At 57.7% G+C, this 14,759-nt stretch overlaps 1 protein-coding gene across 3 annotated transcripts in view; it reads left to right on the plus strand.

Moving 5' to 3' along the window:
- The window catches only part of SLC38A3 (solute carrier family 38 member 3), a 75,429-nt gene that overhangs the window by 36,121 nt on the left and 24,549 nt on the right, over window positions 1-14,759 (plus strand). For all 3 annotated transcript variants that reach the window (XM_075574164.1, XM_075574165.1, XM_075574162.1), the window contains 5 exons: window positions 1,554-1,626; window positions 1,803-1,918; window positions 5,634-5,707; window positions 10,979-11,071; window positions 11,517-11,598. In XM_075574164.1, coding sequence (XP_075430279.1) covers window positions 1,554-1,626; window positions 1,803-1,918; window positions 5,634-5,707; window positions 10,979-11,071; window positions 11,517-11,598 — 438 coding nt within the window. The remainder of the gene's footprint in view (window positions 1-1,553; window positions 1,627-1,802; window positions 1,919-5,633; window positions 5,708-10,978; window positions 11,072-11,516; window positions 11,599-14,759) is intronic.

Below are 14,759 nucleotides of genomic sequence, written 5' to 3' on the forward strand. Positions count from 1 at the left end.
TCTGTGACTCCCTGCTCTCCCCCCGCTCTGTGACTCCCTGCGCTCCCCCGCCCTGTGACTCCCTGCGCTCGCCGCTCTGTGACTCCCTGCGCTCCCCGCTCTGTGACTCCCTGCGCTCTCCCCGCTCTGTTACTCCCTGCGCTCCCCCCGCTCTGTGACTCCCTGCGCTCCCCCCGCTCTGTGACTCCCTGCTCTCCCCCCGCTCTGTGACTCCCTGCGCTCCCCCCGCCCTGTGACTCCCTGCGCTCCCCGCTCTGTGACTCCCTGCGCTCCCCGCTCTGTGACTCCCTGCGCTCTCCCGCTCTGTGACTCCCTGCGCTCTCCCTGCTCTGTGACTCCCTGCGCTCCCCGCTCTGTGACTCCCTGCGCTCCCCCCGCTCTGTGACTCCCTGCGCTCCCCCCGCTCTGTGACTCCCTGCGCTCCCCCGCCCTGTGACTCCCTGCGCTTCCCGCCCTGTGACTCCCTGCGCACCCCCCGCTCTGTGACTCCCTGCGCTCCCCGCTCTGTGACTCCCTGCGCTCCCCGCTCTGTGACTCCCTGCGCTCCCCCTGCTCTCTGACTCCCTGCGCTCCCCGCTCTGTGACTCCCTGCGCTCCCCGCTCTGTGACTCCCTGCGCTCCCCGCTCTGTGACTCCCTGCGCTCCCCGCTCTGTGACTCCCTGCGCTCCCCGCTCTGTGACTCCCTGCGCTCTCCCCGCTCTGTGACTCCCTGCGCTCCCCCCGCTCTGTGACTCCCTGCTCTCCCCGCTCTGTGACTCCCTGCGCTCCCCCCCGCTCTGTGACTCCCTGCACTCCCCGCTCTGTGACTCCCTGCGCTCCCCCCGCTCTGTGACTCCCTGCGCTCCCCCCGCTCTGACTCCCTGTGCTCCCCCCGCTCTGTGACTCCCTGTGCTCCCCCCGCTCTGTGACTCCCTGCTCTCCCCGCTCTGTGACTCCCTGCGCTCCCCCCACTCTGTGACTCCTGCTCTCCCCGCTCTGTGACTCCCTGCGCTCCCCCCGCTCTGTGACTCCCTGCACTCCCCGCTCTGTGACTCCCTGCGCTCCCCCCCGCTCTGTGACTCCCTGCGCTCCCCCCGCTCTGACTCCCTGTGCTCCCCCCGCTCTGTGACTCCCTGTGCTCCCCCCGCTCTGTGACTCCCTGCTCTCCCCGCTCTGTGACTCCCTGCGCTCCCCCCGCTCTGTGACTCCCTGCACTCCCCGCTCTGTGACTCCCTGCGCTCCCCCCGCTCTGTGACTCCCTGCGCTCCCCCCGCTCTGTGACTCCCTGCGCTCCCCCCGCCCTGTGACTCCCTGCGCTCCACCCGCTCTGTGACTCCCTGCGCTCTCCCCGCTCTGTGACTCCCTGCACTCCCCCCCGCTCTGTGACTCCCTGCGCTCCCCCCGCTCTGTGACTCCCTGCGCTCCCCCCGCTCCGTGACTCCCTGCGCTCCCCCCGCTCTGTGACTCCCTGCACTCCCCCCGCTCTGTGACTCCCTGCGCTCCATGCCCTGTGACTCCCTGCGCTCCCTGCCCCTTCTTTGCCCCTCTCTGTGGTAACTCTGAGTCTCCATAGCTACACCGGAACTCAGGAGCTGGAGGAGTTCCTGCCGCACAACGGGGGGAAGGAGAAGGCCAGATTCACAGACGTGAGTGAGAGCCGCCATTATTACCGTGCCCGCAGCAAAATGTTTAACGTAGAGACTCCAAATAAGGAAGGAGACGGGTTATAGCACAGCTTTGTACATTAAAGAGGTTTCGGCGGGTTTGGGCACCTTGGGGGGTTGAGTGTCCCTTCGATGATGGACGTTTTTTGTCCCCGCAGTTCGAAGGGAAAACGTCGTTTGGCATGTCCGTGTTTAACCTCAGTAACGCCATCATGGGCAGCGGGATCCTGGGGCTGGCCTACGCCATGGCTAACACTGGAGTCCTGTTATTCCTGTGAGTACCGCTAGGGCTGGGCACTGGGGGGGGAGACGTGTGCTGGGGGGGAGGGGAGTGCTGGGAGGGGGAGACGTGTGCTGGGGGGGAGAGGAGTGCTGGGATGGGGAGACGTGTGCTGGGAGGGGGAGACTTGTGCTGGGGGAGGGAGACCGTGTGCTGGGGGAGGGAGACGTGTGCTGGGGGAGGGAGACGTGTGCTGGGGAGGGAGACGTGTGCTGGGGGAGGGAGACGTGTGCTGGGGGGAAGACGTGTGCTGGGGGGGGAGACGTGTGCTGGGGGGGGAGACGTGTGCTGGGGGGAAGACGTGTGCTGGGGGGGAGATGTGTGCTGGGAGGGGGAGACGTGTGCTGGGGGGAGACGTGTGCTGGGGGGAGACGTGTGCTGGGGGGGAGATGTGTGCTGGGGGGGGAGACGTGTGCTGGGAGGGGGAGACGTGTGCTGGAGGGAAGACGTTTGCTAGGGGGGGAGATGTGTGCTGGGGGGGAGATGTGTGATGGGGGGGAGACGTGTGATGGGGGGGAGACGTGTGCTGGGGGAGGGAGACGTGTGCTTGGGGGGGGAGACGTGTGCTGGGGGGGGAGACGTGTGCTGTAAGGGGGAGACGTGTGCTGGGAGGGGGAGACGTGTGCTGGGGGAGGGAGACGTGTGCTGGGGGAGGGAGACGTGTGCTGGGAGGGGGAGACGTGTGCTGGGGGGAAGACGTATGCTGGGGGGGGAGACGTGTGCTGGGGGAGGGAAACGTGTGCTGGGGGAGGGAGACGTGTGCTGGGGGAGGGAGACGTGTGCTGGGGAAGGGAGACGTGTGCTGGGGGAGGGAGACGTGTGCTGGGGGAGGGAGACGTGTGCTGGGGAGGGAGACGTGTGCTGGGGAGGGAGACGTGTGCTGGGCGGAGACGTGTGGAGACGTGTGCTGGGGGAGGGAGACGTGTGCTGGGGAGGGAGACGTGTGCTGGGGGAGGGAGACGTGTGCTGGGGGAGGGAGACGTGTGCTGGGGGAGGGAGACGTGTGCTGGGGGGGAGACGTGTGCTGGGGGGAGACGTGTGCTGGGGGGGAGATGTATCACTATGGGGGGGAGGGAATCACTATGGGGGGGAGAGATGCGTCACTATGGGGGGGGGATGTATCACTATGGGGTGGGGATGTATACGTTGTGTGATATATACACGGGCTATATACGGTGCGATGTACACTGGGTATGTACGTGGGATATGTACGGTGAGATATACATGGGGTATATACAGTGAGATATACACGGGGTAAATACGTGAGATATACACGGGTATGTACGTGAGATATACATGGGGTATATACGGTGAGATATACACGGGGTATGTACGTGGGATATGTACGGTGAGATATACACAGGGTATATACGGTGGGATATATACGTGTGATATACACGCGGTATATATGGCGATATATACGAGGGGTATATAAGGTGAGATATACACGGTATATAAGGTGCAATATACACAGGGTATATACGGTGCGATATACACGGGGTATATACGGTGCGATATACACGGGGTATATACGGTGCGATATACACGGGGTATATACGGTGAGATATACACAAGATATATACAGTGCGATATACACGGGGTATATACGGTGCGATATACACAGGGTATATACGGTGCGATATACACGGGGTATATACGGTGAGATATACACAAGATATATACAGTGCGATATACACGGGGTATATACGTGAGATATACACGGGGTATATAAGGTGAAATATACACAAGATATATACAGTGCGATATACACGGGGTATATACGGTGAGATATACACGGGGTATATACGGTGCGATATACACAAGATATATACAGTGCGATATACACGGGGTATATACGGTGCGATATACACAAGATATATACAGTGCGATATACACAGGGTATATACGGTGCGATATACACGGGGTATATACGGTGCGATATACACGGGGTATGTACGGTGAGATATACACGGGTATATACGGTGCGATATACACGGGGAATATACGGTGCGATATACACGGGGTATGTACGTGGGATATGTACGGTGCGATATACACGGGGTATGTACGTGGGATATGTACGGTGCGATATACACGGGGTATGTACGTGGGATATATACGGTGAGATATACACGGGGTATGTACGGTGCGATATACACGGGGTATATACGTGAGATATACACGGGTATGTACGTGAGATATACATGGGGTATATACGGTGAGATATACACGGGGTATGTACGTGGGATATGTACGGTGAGATATACACAGGGTATATACGGTGGGATATATACGTGTGATATACACGCGGTATATATGGCGATATATACGAGGGGTATATAAGGTGAGATATACACGGTATATAAGGTGCAATATACACAGGGTATATACGGTGCGATATACACGGGTATATACGGTGCGATATACACGGGGTATATACGGTGCGATATACACGGGGTATATACGGTGCGATATACACGGGGTATATACGGTGAGATATACACAAGATATATACAGTGCGATATACACGGGGTATATACGGTGAGATATACACAAGATATATACAGTGCGATATACACGGGGTATATACGTGAGATATACACGGGGTATATAAGGTGAAATATACACAAGATATATACAGTGCGATATACACGGGGTATATACGGTGAGATATACACGGGGTATATACGGTGCGATATACACAAGATATATACAGTGCGATATACACGGGGTATATACGGTGCGATATACACAAGATATATACAGTGCGATATACACAGGGTATATACGGTGCGATATACACGGGGTATATACGGTGCGATATACACGGGGTATGTACGGTGAGATATACACGGGTATATACGGTGCGATATACACGGGGAATATACGGTGCGATATACACGGGGTATGTACGTGGGATATGTACGGTGCGATATACACGGGGTATGTACGTGGGATATGTACGGTGCGATATACACGGGGTATGTACGTGGGATATATACGGTGAGATATACACGGGGTATGTACGGTGCGATATACACGGGGTATATACGGTGCGATATACACGGGGTATGTACGTGGGATATGTACGGTGCGATATACACGGGGTATGTACGTGGGATATATACGGTGAGATATACACGGGGTATGTACGGTGCGATATACACGGGGTATATACGGTGAGATATACACGGGGTATATACGGTGCGATATACACGGGGTATGTACGGTGAGATATACACAGGGTATGTACGGTGAGATATACACAGGGTATGTACGGTGAGATATACACGGGGTATGTACGTGGGATATGTACGGTGCGATATACACGGGGTATATACGGTGAGATATACACAGGGTATGTACGGTGCGATATACACGGGGTATATACGGTGCGATATACATGGGGTATATACGGTCCGATGCCCCCCCACTCTGTGTCACCGACCCTGGCATCACTGTGTCACCGCCCCCGGCGTCACTCTGTGTCACCGACCCTGACGTCAGTCTGTGTCACCGCCCCCCCTCCCCCCGTCTCTCTGTGTCTCTGCCCCCCGGCGTCACTGTGTCACCCGCCCCTGGTGTCACTGTGTCACCGCCCCTGGCTTCAATCTGTGTCACCGCCCCCAGCATCCCTCTGTCACCGCCCCTGGCATCCCTCTGTGTCACCGCCCCCGGCGTCACTCTGTGTCACTGTCCCTTTCCCCAGGTTCCTCCTCACAGCCGTGGCGCTGCTCTCCAGCTATTCCATCCACCTGCTGCTCAAATCCTCGGGGATTGTGGGTAAGTGAAAGTTCTGCAACCAGAACCCAAACCACAGAGAATGTGTGCAGAATATGCACCTTGGTGTCACTATGAGGGAGGGACAGGCGGCATGGGCCATATCTCCCCTCTGTGTGACTGTGAGGGACAGGCAGCATGGACCATATCTCCTCTCTGTGTCACTGTGAGGGACAGGCAGCATGGGCCATATCTCCTCTGTGTGTCACTGTGAGGGACAGGCGCATGGGACATATCTCCCCTCTGTGTCACTGTGAGGGACAGGCGCATGGACCATATCTCCCCTCTGTGTCACTGTGAGGGACAGGCGGCATGGACCATATCTCCTCTCTGTGTCACTGTGAGGGACAGGCAGCATGGACCATATCTCCCCTCTGTGTCACTGTGAGGGACAGGCAGCTTGGACCATATCTCCCCTCTGTGTCACTGTGAGGGACAGGCGGCATGGGCCATATCTCCCCTCTGTGTCACTGTGAGGGACAGGCAGCATGGACCATATCTCCTCTCTGTGTCACTGTGAGGGACAGGTGGCATGGACCATATCTCCTCTCTGTGTCACTGTGAGGGACAGGCGGCATGGGCCATATCTCCCCACTGTGTCACTGTGAGGGAAAGGCGTCATGGACCATATCTCCTCTTTGTGTCACTGTGAGGGACAGGCGGCATGGACCATATCGCCCCTCTGTGTCACTGTGAGGGACAGGCGGCATGGGCCATATCTCCCCTCTGTGTCACTGTGAGGAACAGGCGGCATGGGCCATATCTCCCCTCTGTGTCACTGTGAGGGACAGGCGTCATGGGCCATATCTCCCCTCTGTGTCACTGTGAGGGACAGGCGGCATGGACCATATCTCCTCTCTGTGTCACTGTGAGGGACAGGCGCATGGACCATATCTCCTCTCTGTGTCACTGTGAGGGACAGGCAGCATGGACCATATCTCCTCACTGTGTCACTGTGAGGGACAGGCGTCATGGACCATATCTCCTCTCTGTGTCACTGTGAGGGACAGGCAGCATGGGCCATATCTCCCCTCTGTGTCACTGTGAGGGACAGGCGGCATGGGCCATATCCCCTCTCTGTGTCACTGTGAGGGACAGGCGGCATGGGCCATATCTCCCCTCTGTGTCACTGTGAGGGACAGGCGGCATGGACCATATCTCCCCTCTGTGTCACTGTGAGGGACAGGCGGCATGGACCATATCTCCTCTCTGTGTCACTGTGAGGGACAGGCGGCATGGGGCATATCTCCTCTCTGTGTCACTGTGAGGGACAGGCGCATGGACCATATCTCCCCTCTGTGTCACTGTGAGGGACAGGCGGCATGGACCATATCTCCTCTCTGTGTCACTAAGAGGGCGGGACAGGCGGCATGGGCCATATCTCCTCTCAGTGTCACTAAGAGGGAGGGACAGGCAGCGTGGGCCATATCTCCCCTCTGTGTCACTGTGAGGGACAGGCAGCATGGACCATATCTCCTCTCTGTGTCACTGTGAGGGACAGGCGGCATGGGACATATCTCCCCTCTGTGTCATTGTGAGGGAGAGGCGGCATGGACCATATCTCCCCTCTGTGTCACTGTGAGGGACAGGCGGCATGGACCATATCTCCTCTCTGTGTCACTAAGAGGGCGGGACAGGTGGCATGGGCCATATCTCCTCTCAGTGTCACTAAGAGGGAGGGACAGGCAGCATGGACCATATCTCCCCTCTGTGTCACTGTGAGGGACAGGCAGCATGGGACATATCTCCCCTCTGTGTCACTGTGAGGGACAGGCGGCATGGGCCATATCTCCTCTCTGTGTCACTGTGAGGGACAGGCGGCATGGGCCATATCTCCTCTCTGTGTCACTGTGAGGGACAGGCGGCATGGACCATATCTCACCTCTGTGTCACTGTGAGGGACAGGCGGCATGGACCATATCTCCCCTCTGTGTCACTGTGAGGGACAGGCGGCATGGACCATATCGCCCCTCTGTGTCACTGTGAGGGACAGGCGGCATGGACCATATCTCCTCTCTGTGTCACTGTGAGGGACAGGCGGCATGGACCATATCTCCTCTCTGTGTCACTGTGAGGGACAGGCGGCATGGACCATATCTCCTCTCTGTGTCACTGTGAGGGACAGGCGGCATGGGGCATATCTCCTCTCTGTGTCACTGTGAGGGACAGGCGGCATGGACCATATCTCCTCTCTGTGTCACTGTGAGGGACAGGCGGCATGGACCATATCTCCTCTCTGTGTCACTGTGAGGGACAGGCGGCATGGACCATATCTCCTCTCTGTGTCACTGTGAGGGACAGGCGCATGGGCCATATCTCCTCTCTGTGTCACTGTGAGGGACAGGCGGCATGGACCATATCTCATCTCTGTGTCACTGTGAGGGACAGGCAGCATGGACCATATCTCCTCTCTGTGTCACTGTGAGGGACAGGCGGCATGGACCATATCTCCTCTCTGTGTCACTGTGAGGGACAGGCGGCATGGACCATATCTCCCCTCTGTGTCACTGTGAGGGACAGGCGGCATGGACCATATCTCCTCTCTGTGTCACTGTGAGGGACAGGCGCATGGGCCATATCTCCTCTCTGTGTCACTGTGAGGGACAGGCGGCATGGACCATATCTCCTCTCTGTGTCACTGTGTGGGACAGGCGGCATGGACCATATCTCCCCTCTGTGTCACTGTGAGGGACAGGCGGCATGGACCATATCTTCTCTCTGTGTCACTGTGAGGGATAGGCGCATGGGCCATATCTCCCTTCTGTGTCACTGTGAGGGACAGGCGGCATGGACCATATCTCCCTTCTGTGTCACTGTGAGGGACAGGCGGCATGGACCATATCTCCTCTCTGTGTCACTGTGAGGGACAGGCAGCATGGACCATATCTCCTCTCTGTGTGACTGTGAGGGACAGGCGGCATGGGCCATATCTCCCCACTGTGTCACTGTGAGGGACAGGCGGCATGGGCCATATCTCCCCACTGTGTCACTGTGAGGGACAGGCGGCATGGGCCATATCTCCCCACTGTGTCACTGTGAGGGACAGGCGGCATGGGCCATATGTCCCCATTGTGTCACTGTGAGGGAGAAGTTAGATGTCTCCCGCCTGTCTGTGTCACCGTGGGATGGGTCCGTCTGTCTGTGTCACCGTGGGATGGGTCTGTCTGTGTCACCGTGGGATGGGTCCGTCTGTCTGTGTCACCGTGGGATCGGTCCGTCTGTCTGTGTCACCGTGGGATGGGTCTGTCTGTGTCACCGTGGGATGGGTCCGTCTGTCTGTGTCACCGTGGGATCGGTCCGTCTGTCTGTGTCACCGTGGGATGGGTCTGTCTGTGTCTCCGTGAGATTTGTCCGTCTGTCTGTGTCACCATGGGATGGGTCCGTCTGTCTGTGTCACCGTGGGATGGGTCTGTCTGTGTCACCGTGGGATGGGTCCGTCTGTCTGTGTCACCGTGGGATGGGCCTGTCTGTGTCAACGTGGGATGGGTCCGTCTGTCTGTGTCACCGTGGGATGGGTCTGTCTGTGTCACCGTGGGATGGGTCCGTCTGTCTGTGTCACCGTGGGATGGGTCTGTCTGTGTCTCCGTGAGATGGGTCCGTCTGTCTGTGTCACCGTGGGATGGGTCCGTCTGTCTGTGTCACCGTGGGATGGGTCCTTCTGTCTGTGTCACCGTGGGATGGGTTCGTCTGTCTGTGTCACCGTGGGATGAGTCTGTCTGTGTCACCGTGGGATGGGGCTGTCTGTGTCACGGTGTGATTGGTCTGTCTGTCTGTGTCACCGTGGGATGGTTCGTCTGTCTGTGTCACGGTGTGATTGGTCTGTCTGTGTCACCGTGGGATGGTTCGTCTGTCTGTGTCACCGTGGGATGGGTCCGTCTGTGTCACGGTGGGATGGGTCCGTCTGTCTGTGTCACCGTGGGATGGGTCCGTCTGTGTCACGGTGTCATTGGTCTGTCTGTGTCACCGTGGGATGGGTCTGTCTTTCTGTGTCACCATGGGATGGGTCTGTCTGTGTCACCGTGGGATGGGTCCGTCTGTCTGTGTCACTGTGGGATGGGTCCGTCTGTGTCACCGTGGGATGGGTCTGTCTGTGTCACCGTGGGATGGGTCCGTCTGTGTCACTGTGGGATGGGTCCGTCTGACTGTGTCACCGTGGGATGGGTCTGTCTGTGTCACCGTGTGATTGGTCTCTCTGTCTGTGTCACCGTGGGATGGGTCCGTCTGTCTGTGTCACCGTGGGATGGGTCCGTCTGTGTCACCGTGGGATGGGTCCGTCTGTCTGTGTCACCGTGGGATGGGTCTGTCTGTGTCACCGTGGGATGGGTCTGTCTGTGTCACCGTGGGATGGGTCCGTCTGTCTGTGTCACCGTGTGACTGGCCTGTCTGTGTCCGTCTGTCTGTGTCACCATGGGATGTGTCCGTCTGTCTGTGTCACCGTGTGATTGGTCTGTCTGTGTCACTGTGGGATGGGTCTGTCTGTGTCACCGTGGGATGGTTCATCTGTCTGTGTCACCGTTGGATGGGTCCGTCTGTGTCACCGTGGGATGGGTCTGTCTGTGTCACCGTGGGATGGTTCATCTGTCTTTGTCACCGTGGGATGGTTCATCTGTCTGTGTCACCGTGGGATGGGTCTGTCTGTGTCACCGTGGGATGATTCATCTGTCTGTGTCACCGTGGGATGGGTCCGTCTGTCTGTGTCACCGTGTGATGGGTCCGCCTGTCTATGTCACCGTGGGATGGGTCCATCTGTCTATGTCACTGTGAAATGGGTCCGTCTGTCTGTGTCACCGTGGGATGGGTCTGTCTGTGTCACCGTGGGATGGGTCTGTCTGTGTCACCGTGGGATGGGTCTGTCTGTGTCACCGTGGGATGGGTCTGTCTGTGTCACCATGGGATGGGTCCGTCTGTCTGTGTAACCGTGGGATGGGTCTGTCTGTGTCACCGTGGGATGGGTCTGTCTGTGTCACCGTGGGATGGTTCCGTCTGTCTGTGTCACCGTGGGATGGGTCCGTCTGTGTAACCGTGGGATGGGTCTGTCTGTGTCACCGTGGGATGGGTCTGTCTGTGTCACCGTGGGATGGGTCTGTCTGTGTCACCGTGGGATGGGTCTGTCTGTGTCACCGTGGGATGGGTCTGTCTGTGTCACCGTGGGATGGGTCTGTCTGTGTCACCGTGGGATGGGTCTGTCTGTGTCACCGTGGGATGGGTCTGTCTGTGTCACCGTGGGATGGGTCTGTCTGTCCTTGTCTCTCAGTGTCTATGTGCCTCTTGCAGGGATCCGCGCCTATGAACAGCTGGGGTACAAGGCGTTTGGCACCCCTGGGAAGCTGGCAGCTGGTATTGCGATAACCTTGCAGAATATCGGAGGTAAGGAGAACACACTACAGGGGCAATAAGGCACTCAGTAACATGGTATTAGTGTAACCCTGCTCCTGAGTCATCGCCGGGGCAATAAGGCACTCAGTAACATGGTATTAGTGTAACCCTGTTCCTGAGTCACCGCCGGGGCAATAAGGCACTCGGTAACATGGTATTAGTGTAACCCTGCTCCTGAGTCACCGCCGGGGCAATAAGACACTCAGTAACATGGTATTAGTGTAACCCTGCTCCTGAGTCACCGCCGGGGCAATAAGGCACTCAGTAACATGGTATTAGTGTAACCCTGCTCCTGAGTCACCGCCGGGGCAATAAGGCACTCAGTAACATGGTATTAGTGTAACCCTGCTCCTGAGTGCCTCATTGCCTTGCAGAGTCTTGAGTGTGGGGAGAACCCTCCTGCCCCTGTCACATGACGTGTGTTTACCCCTTGCAGCTATGTCTAGTTACCTGTATATTGTGAAGTCGGAGCTGCCGCTCGTCATACAGACATTCCTCAACGTGCCGGAGAAAACCGCGTAAGTGTCCCAGTCACATCCTCTGCAGCGCATCGCTCTGCACAGGGACACACGCTGCTCTGTGCACACACACTGCTCTGCACAGGGGGGGACACTGCTCTGCGCACACACACTGCTCTGCACAGGGGGGGGGGGCACTGCTCTGCGCACACACACTGCTCTGCACAGGGGGGGCACTGCTCTGCACACACACACTGCTCTGCACAGGGACACACACTGCTCTGCGCGCACACACTGCTCTACACAGGGACACACACTGCTCTGCGCACACACTGCTCTGCACAGGGGGACACACTGCCCTGCACAGGGGGACACACTGCTCTGCGCACACACACTGCTCTGCACAGGGACACACGCTGCTCTGCGCACACACACTGCTCTGCACAGGGACACTGCTCTGCACAGGGACACACACTGTTCTGCGCGCACACACTGCTCTGCACAGGGGGGGACACTGCTCTGCACAGGGGGACACTGCTCTGCGCACACACAGCTCTGAACAGGGACACACTGCTCTGCACACACAGTGCCCTCTACAGAGACACACACTGCTCTGCGCGCGCACACTGCTCTGCACACACACAACTCTGCACAGGGATATACACTGCTCTGCACACACACAATGCTCTGCACCGGGACACGCACTGCGCGCACACACTGCTCTGCACACATACACACAGTGCTCTGCACACACACACTGCCCTGGACACACATACACTGCTTTGCACACACTGCTCTGCACACATACACAGTGCTCTGGCTTTGCACACACTCCTCTCACACTGGTTGCTGTAACGTAGTGTGAATGCTGCTAGAGTTAATCCCCTCTCCCCCCCCCCCTCCCCCCCCTCCCCCCCCTCCCCTTCCTAACCCCCCTCCCCCCCCTCCCCCCCCTCCCCTCCCTGCACACACACAGTCACTCTGCATACACACAATGCCCTGCACACACACAGTCACTCTGCATACACACAATGCCCTGCACACACACAATGCCCTGCACACACACAGTCACTTTGCATACACACAATGCCCTGCACACACACAGTCACTCTGCATACACACAATGCCCTGCACACACACAGTCACTCTTGAAACACACAATGCCCTGCACACACACAGTCACTCTTCATACACACAATGCCCTGCACACACACAGTCACTCTGCATACACACACAGTGCTCTACACAAACATACATTGCTCTGCCCTGCATACACGCACACTGCTCTGCAAGTGCACACATTGTGCCCTGCACACACACGCACACTGCTCTGCCCTGCATACACGCACACTGCTCTGCACGTGCACACATTGTGCTCTGCACACACACGCACACTGCTCTGCGCACACCGCTCTGCATACACACAATGCCCTGCACACACAGTCAATCTGCATACACACAATGCCCTGCACATACTGTACACACAGTCACTCTGCATACACACGCAGTGCTCTACACAAACATACAGTGCTCTGCCCTGCATACACGCACACTGCTCTGCACACACATGCACACTGCTCTGCGCACACATGCACACTGCTGTGCATACACATGCACACTGCTGTGCATACACGCACACTGCTCTGTGCACACACGCACAATGCTCTGCGCACACACACACACCGCTCTGCATACACACCGCTCTGCATACACACACCGCTCTGCATACACACATCGCTCTGCATACACACACCGCTCTGCATACACACACCGCTCTGCATACACACACCGCTCTGCATACACACCGCTCTGCATACACACACCGCTCTGCATACACACACCGCTCTGCATACACACATCGCTCTGCATACACACACCGCTCTGCATACACACACCGCTCTGCATACACACACAGCTCTGCATACACACACCGCTCTGCATACACACACCGCTCTGCATACACACACCGCTCTGCATACGCACACCGCTCTGCATACGCACACCGCTCTGCATACGCACACCGCTCTGCATACGCACACCGCTCTGCATACACACCGCTCTGCATACACACACTGCTCTGCATACACACCGCTCTGCATACACACACCGCTCTGCATACACACACCGCTCTGCATACACACCGCTCTGCATACACACACTGCTCTGCATACACACACTGCTCTGGACACATATTGCTGCACAGTAGCTTAGTGCAGGGGGGCTCAATTCCAGTCTTCAAGCCCCCCACCAGATCAGGTTTTCAGAATATTCCTGCTTCAGCACAGGTGGCTAGATCAGTCCCTGCTTCAGCACAGATGGCTTAATCACTGGCTCAGTCTTCGACTGTACTTCTGATTGAGCCACCTGTGCTGAAGCTGGGATATCCTAAAAACATGACCTGTTGGAGGGCTTAAGGACTGGAGTTAAGCACCCCTGTCTGTGTTAACGCTGCCAGCACTGAAAGTGTTAAACCACCCATTCTCCCTGTTCATTTAACCCCTTCCTCTTCAGTTAGGATCTGATTGGCTAAGTCCTGGGTGGGCTGTCCCCCCCCCCCCTCCCCGCCCTCCTCTGCTGCCTGTGCTCAGAATAGCTCTGGTGACTGCTATAAACACTGCCTGTCTCTTTCTGCCCCCCTCCCCAAAAATAAACATCCCCTAGCACGTCCGCCTGCAGCAAGCCTGCTCTCAAAGGCTCCCTGCGCTTCTGCATCTCTCCCTGCGCCCCTGCACCTCTCCCTGCGCTTCTGCATCTCTCCCTGCGCCCCTGCACCTCTCCCTGCGCCCCTGCACCTCTCCCTGCGCCCCTGCACCTCTCTGTGACTGCACCTCTCCCTGTGACTGCACCTCTCCCTGCACTTCTGCATCTCTCCCTGCACCTCCCCTGTGACTGCACCTCTCCCTGCGCTTCTGCATCTCTCCCTGCACCTCCCCTGTGACTGCACCTCTCCCTGCGCTTCTGCATCTCTCCCTGCGCCCCTGCACCTCTCCCTGCGCTTCTGCATCTCTCCCTGCGCCCCTGCACCTCCCCTGTGACTGCACCTCTCCCTGCGCCCCTGCACCTCCCCTGTGACTGCACCTCTCCCTGCGCCCCTGCGCCCCTGCACCTCTCCCTGCGCCCCTGCACCTCTCCCTGTGACCCTGCACCTCTCTGTGACTGCACCTCTCCCTGCGCCCCTGCACCTCTCCCTGTGACCCTGCACCTCCCCTGTGACTGCACCT

Source organism: Ascaphus truei, chromosome 17 (genome assembly GCF_040206685.1).
Source record: "Ascaphus truei isolate aAscTru1 chromosome 17, aAscTru1.hap1, whole genome shotgun sequence".
Classification (NCBI taxonomy): domain Eukaryota; kingdom Metazoa; phylum Chordata; class Amphibia; order Anura; family Ascaphidae; genus Ascaphus; species Ascaphus truei.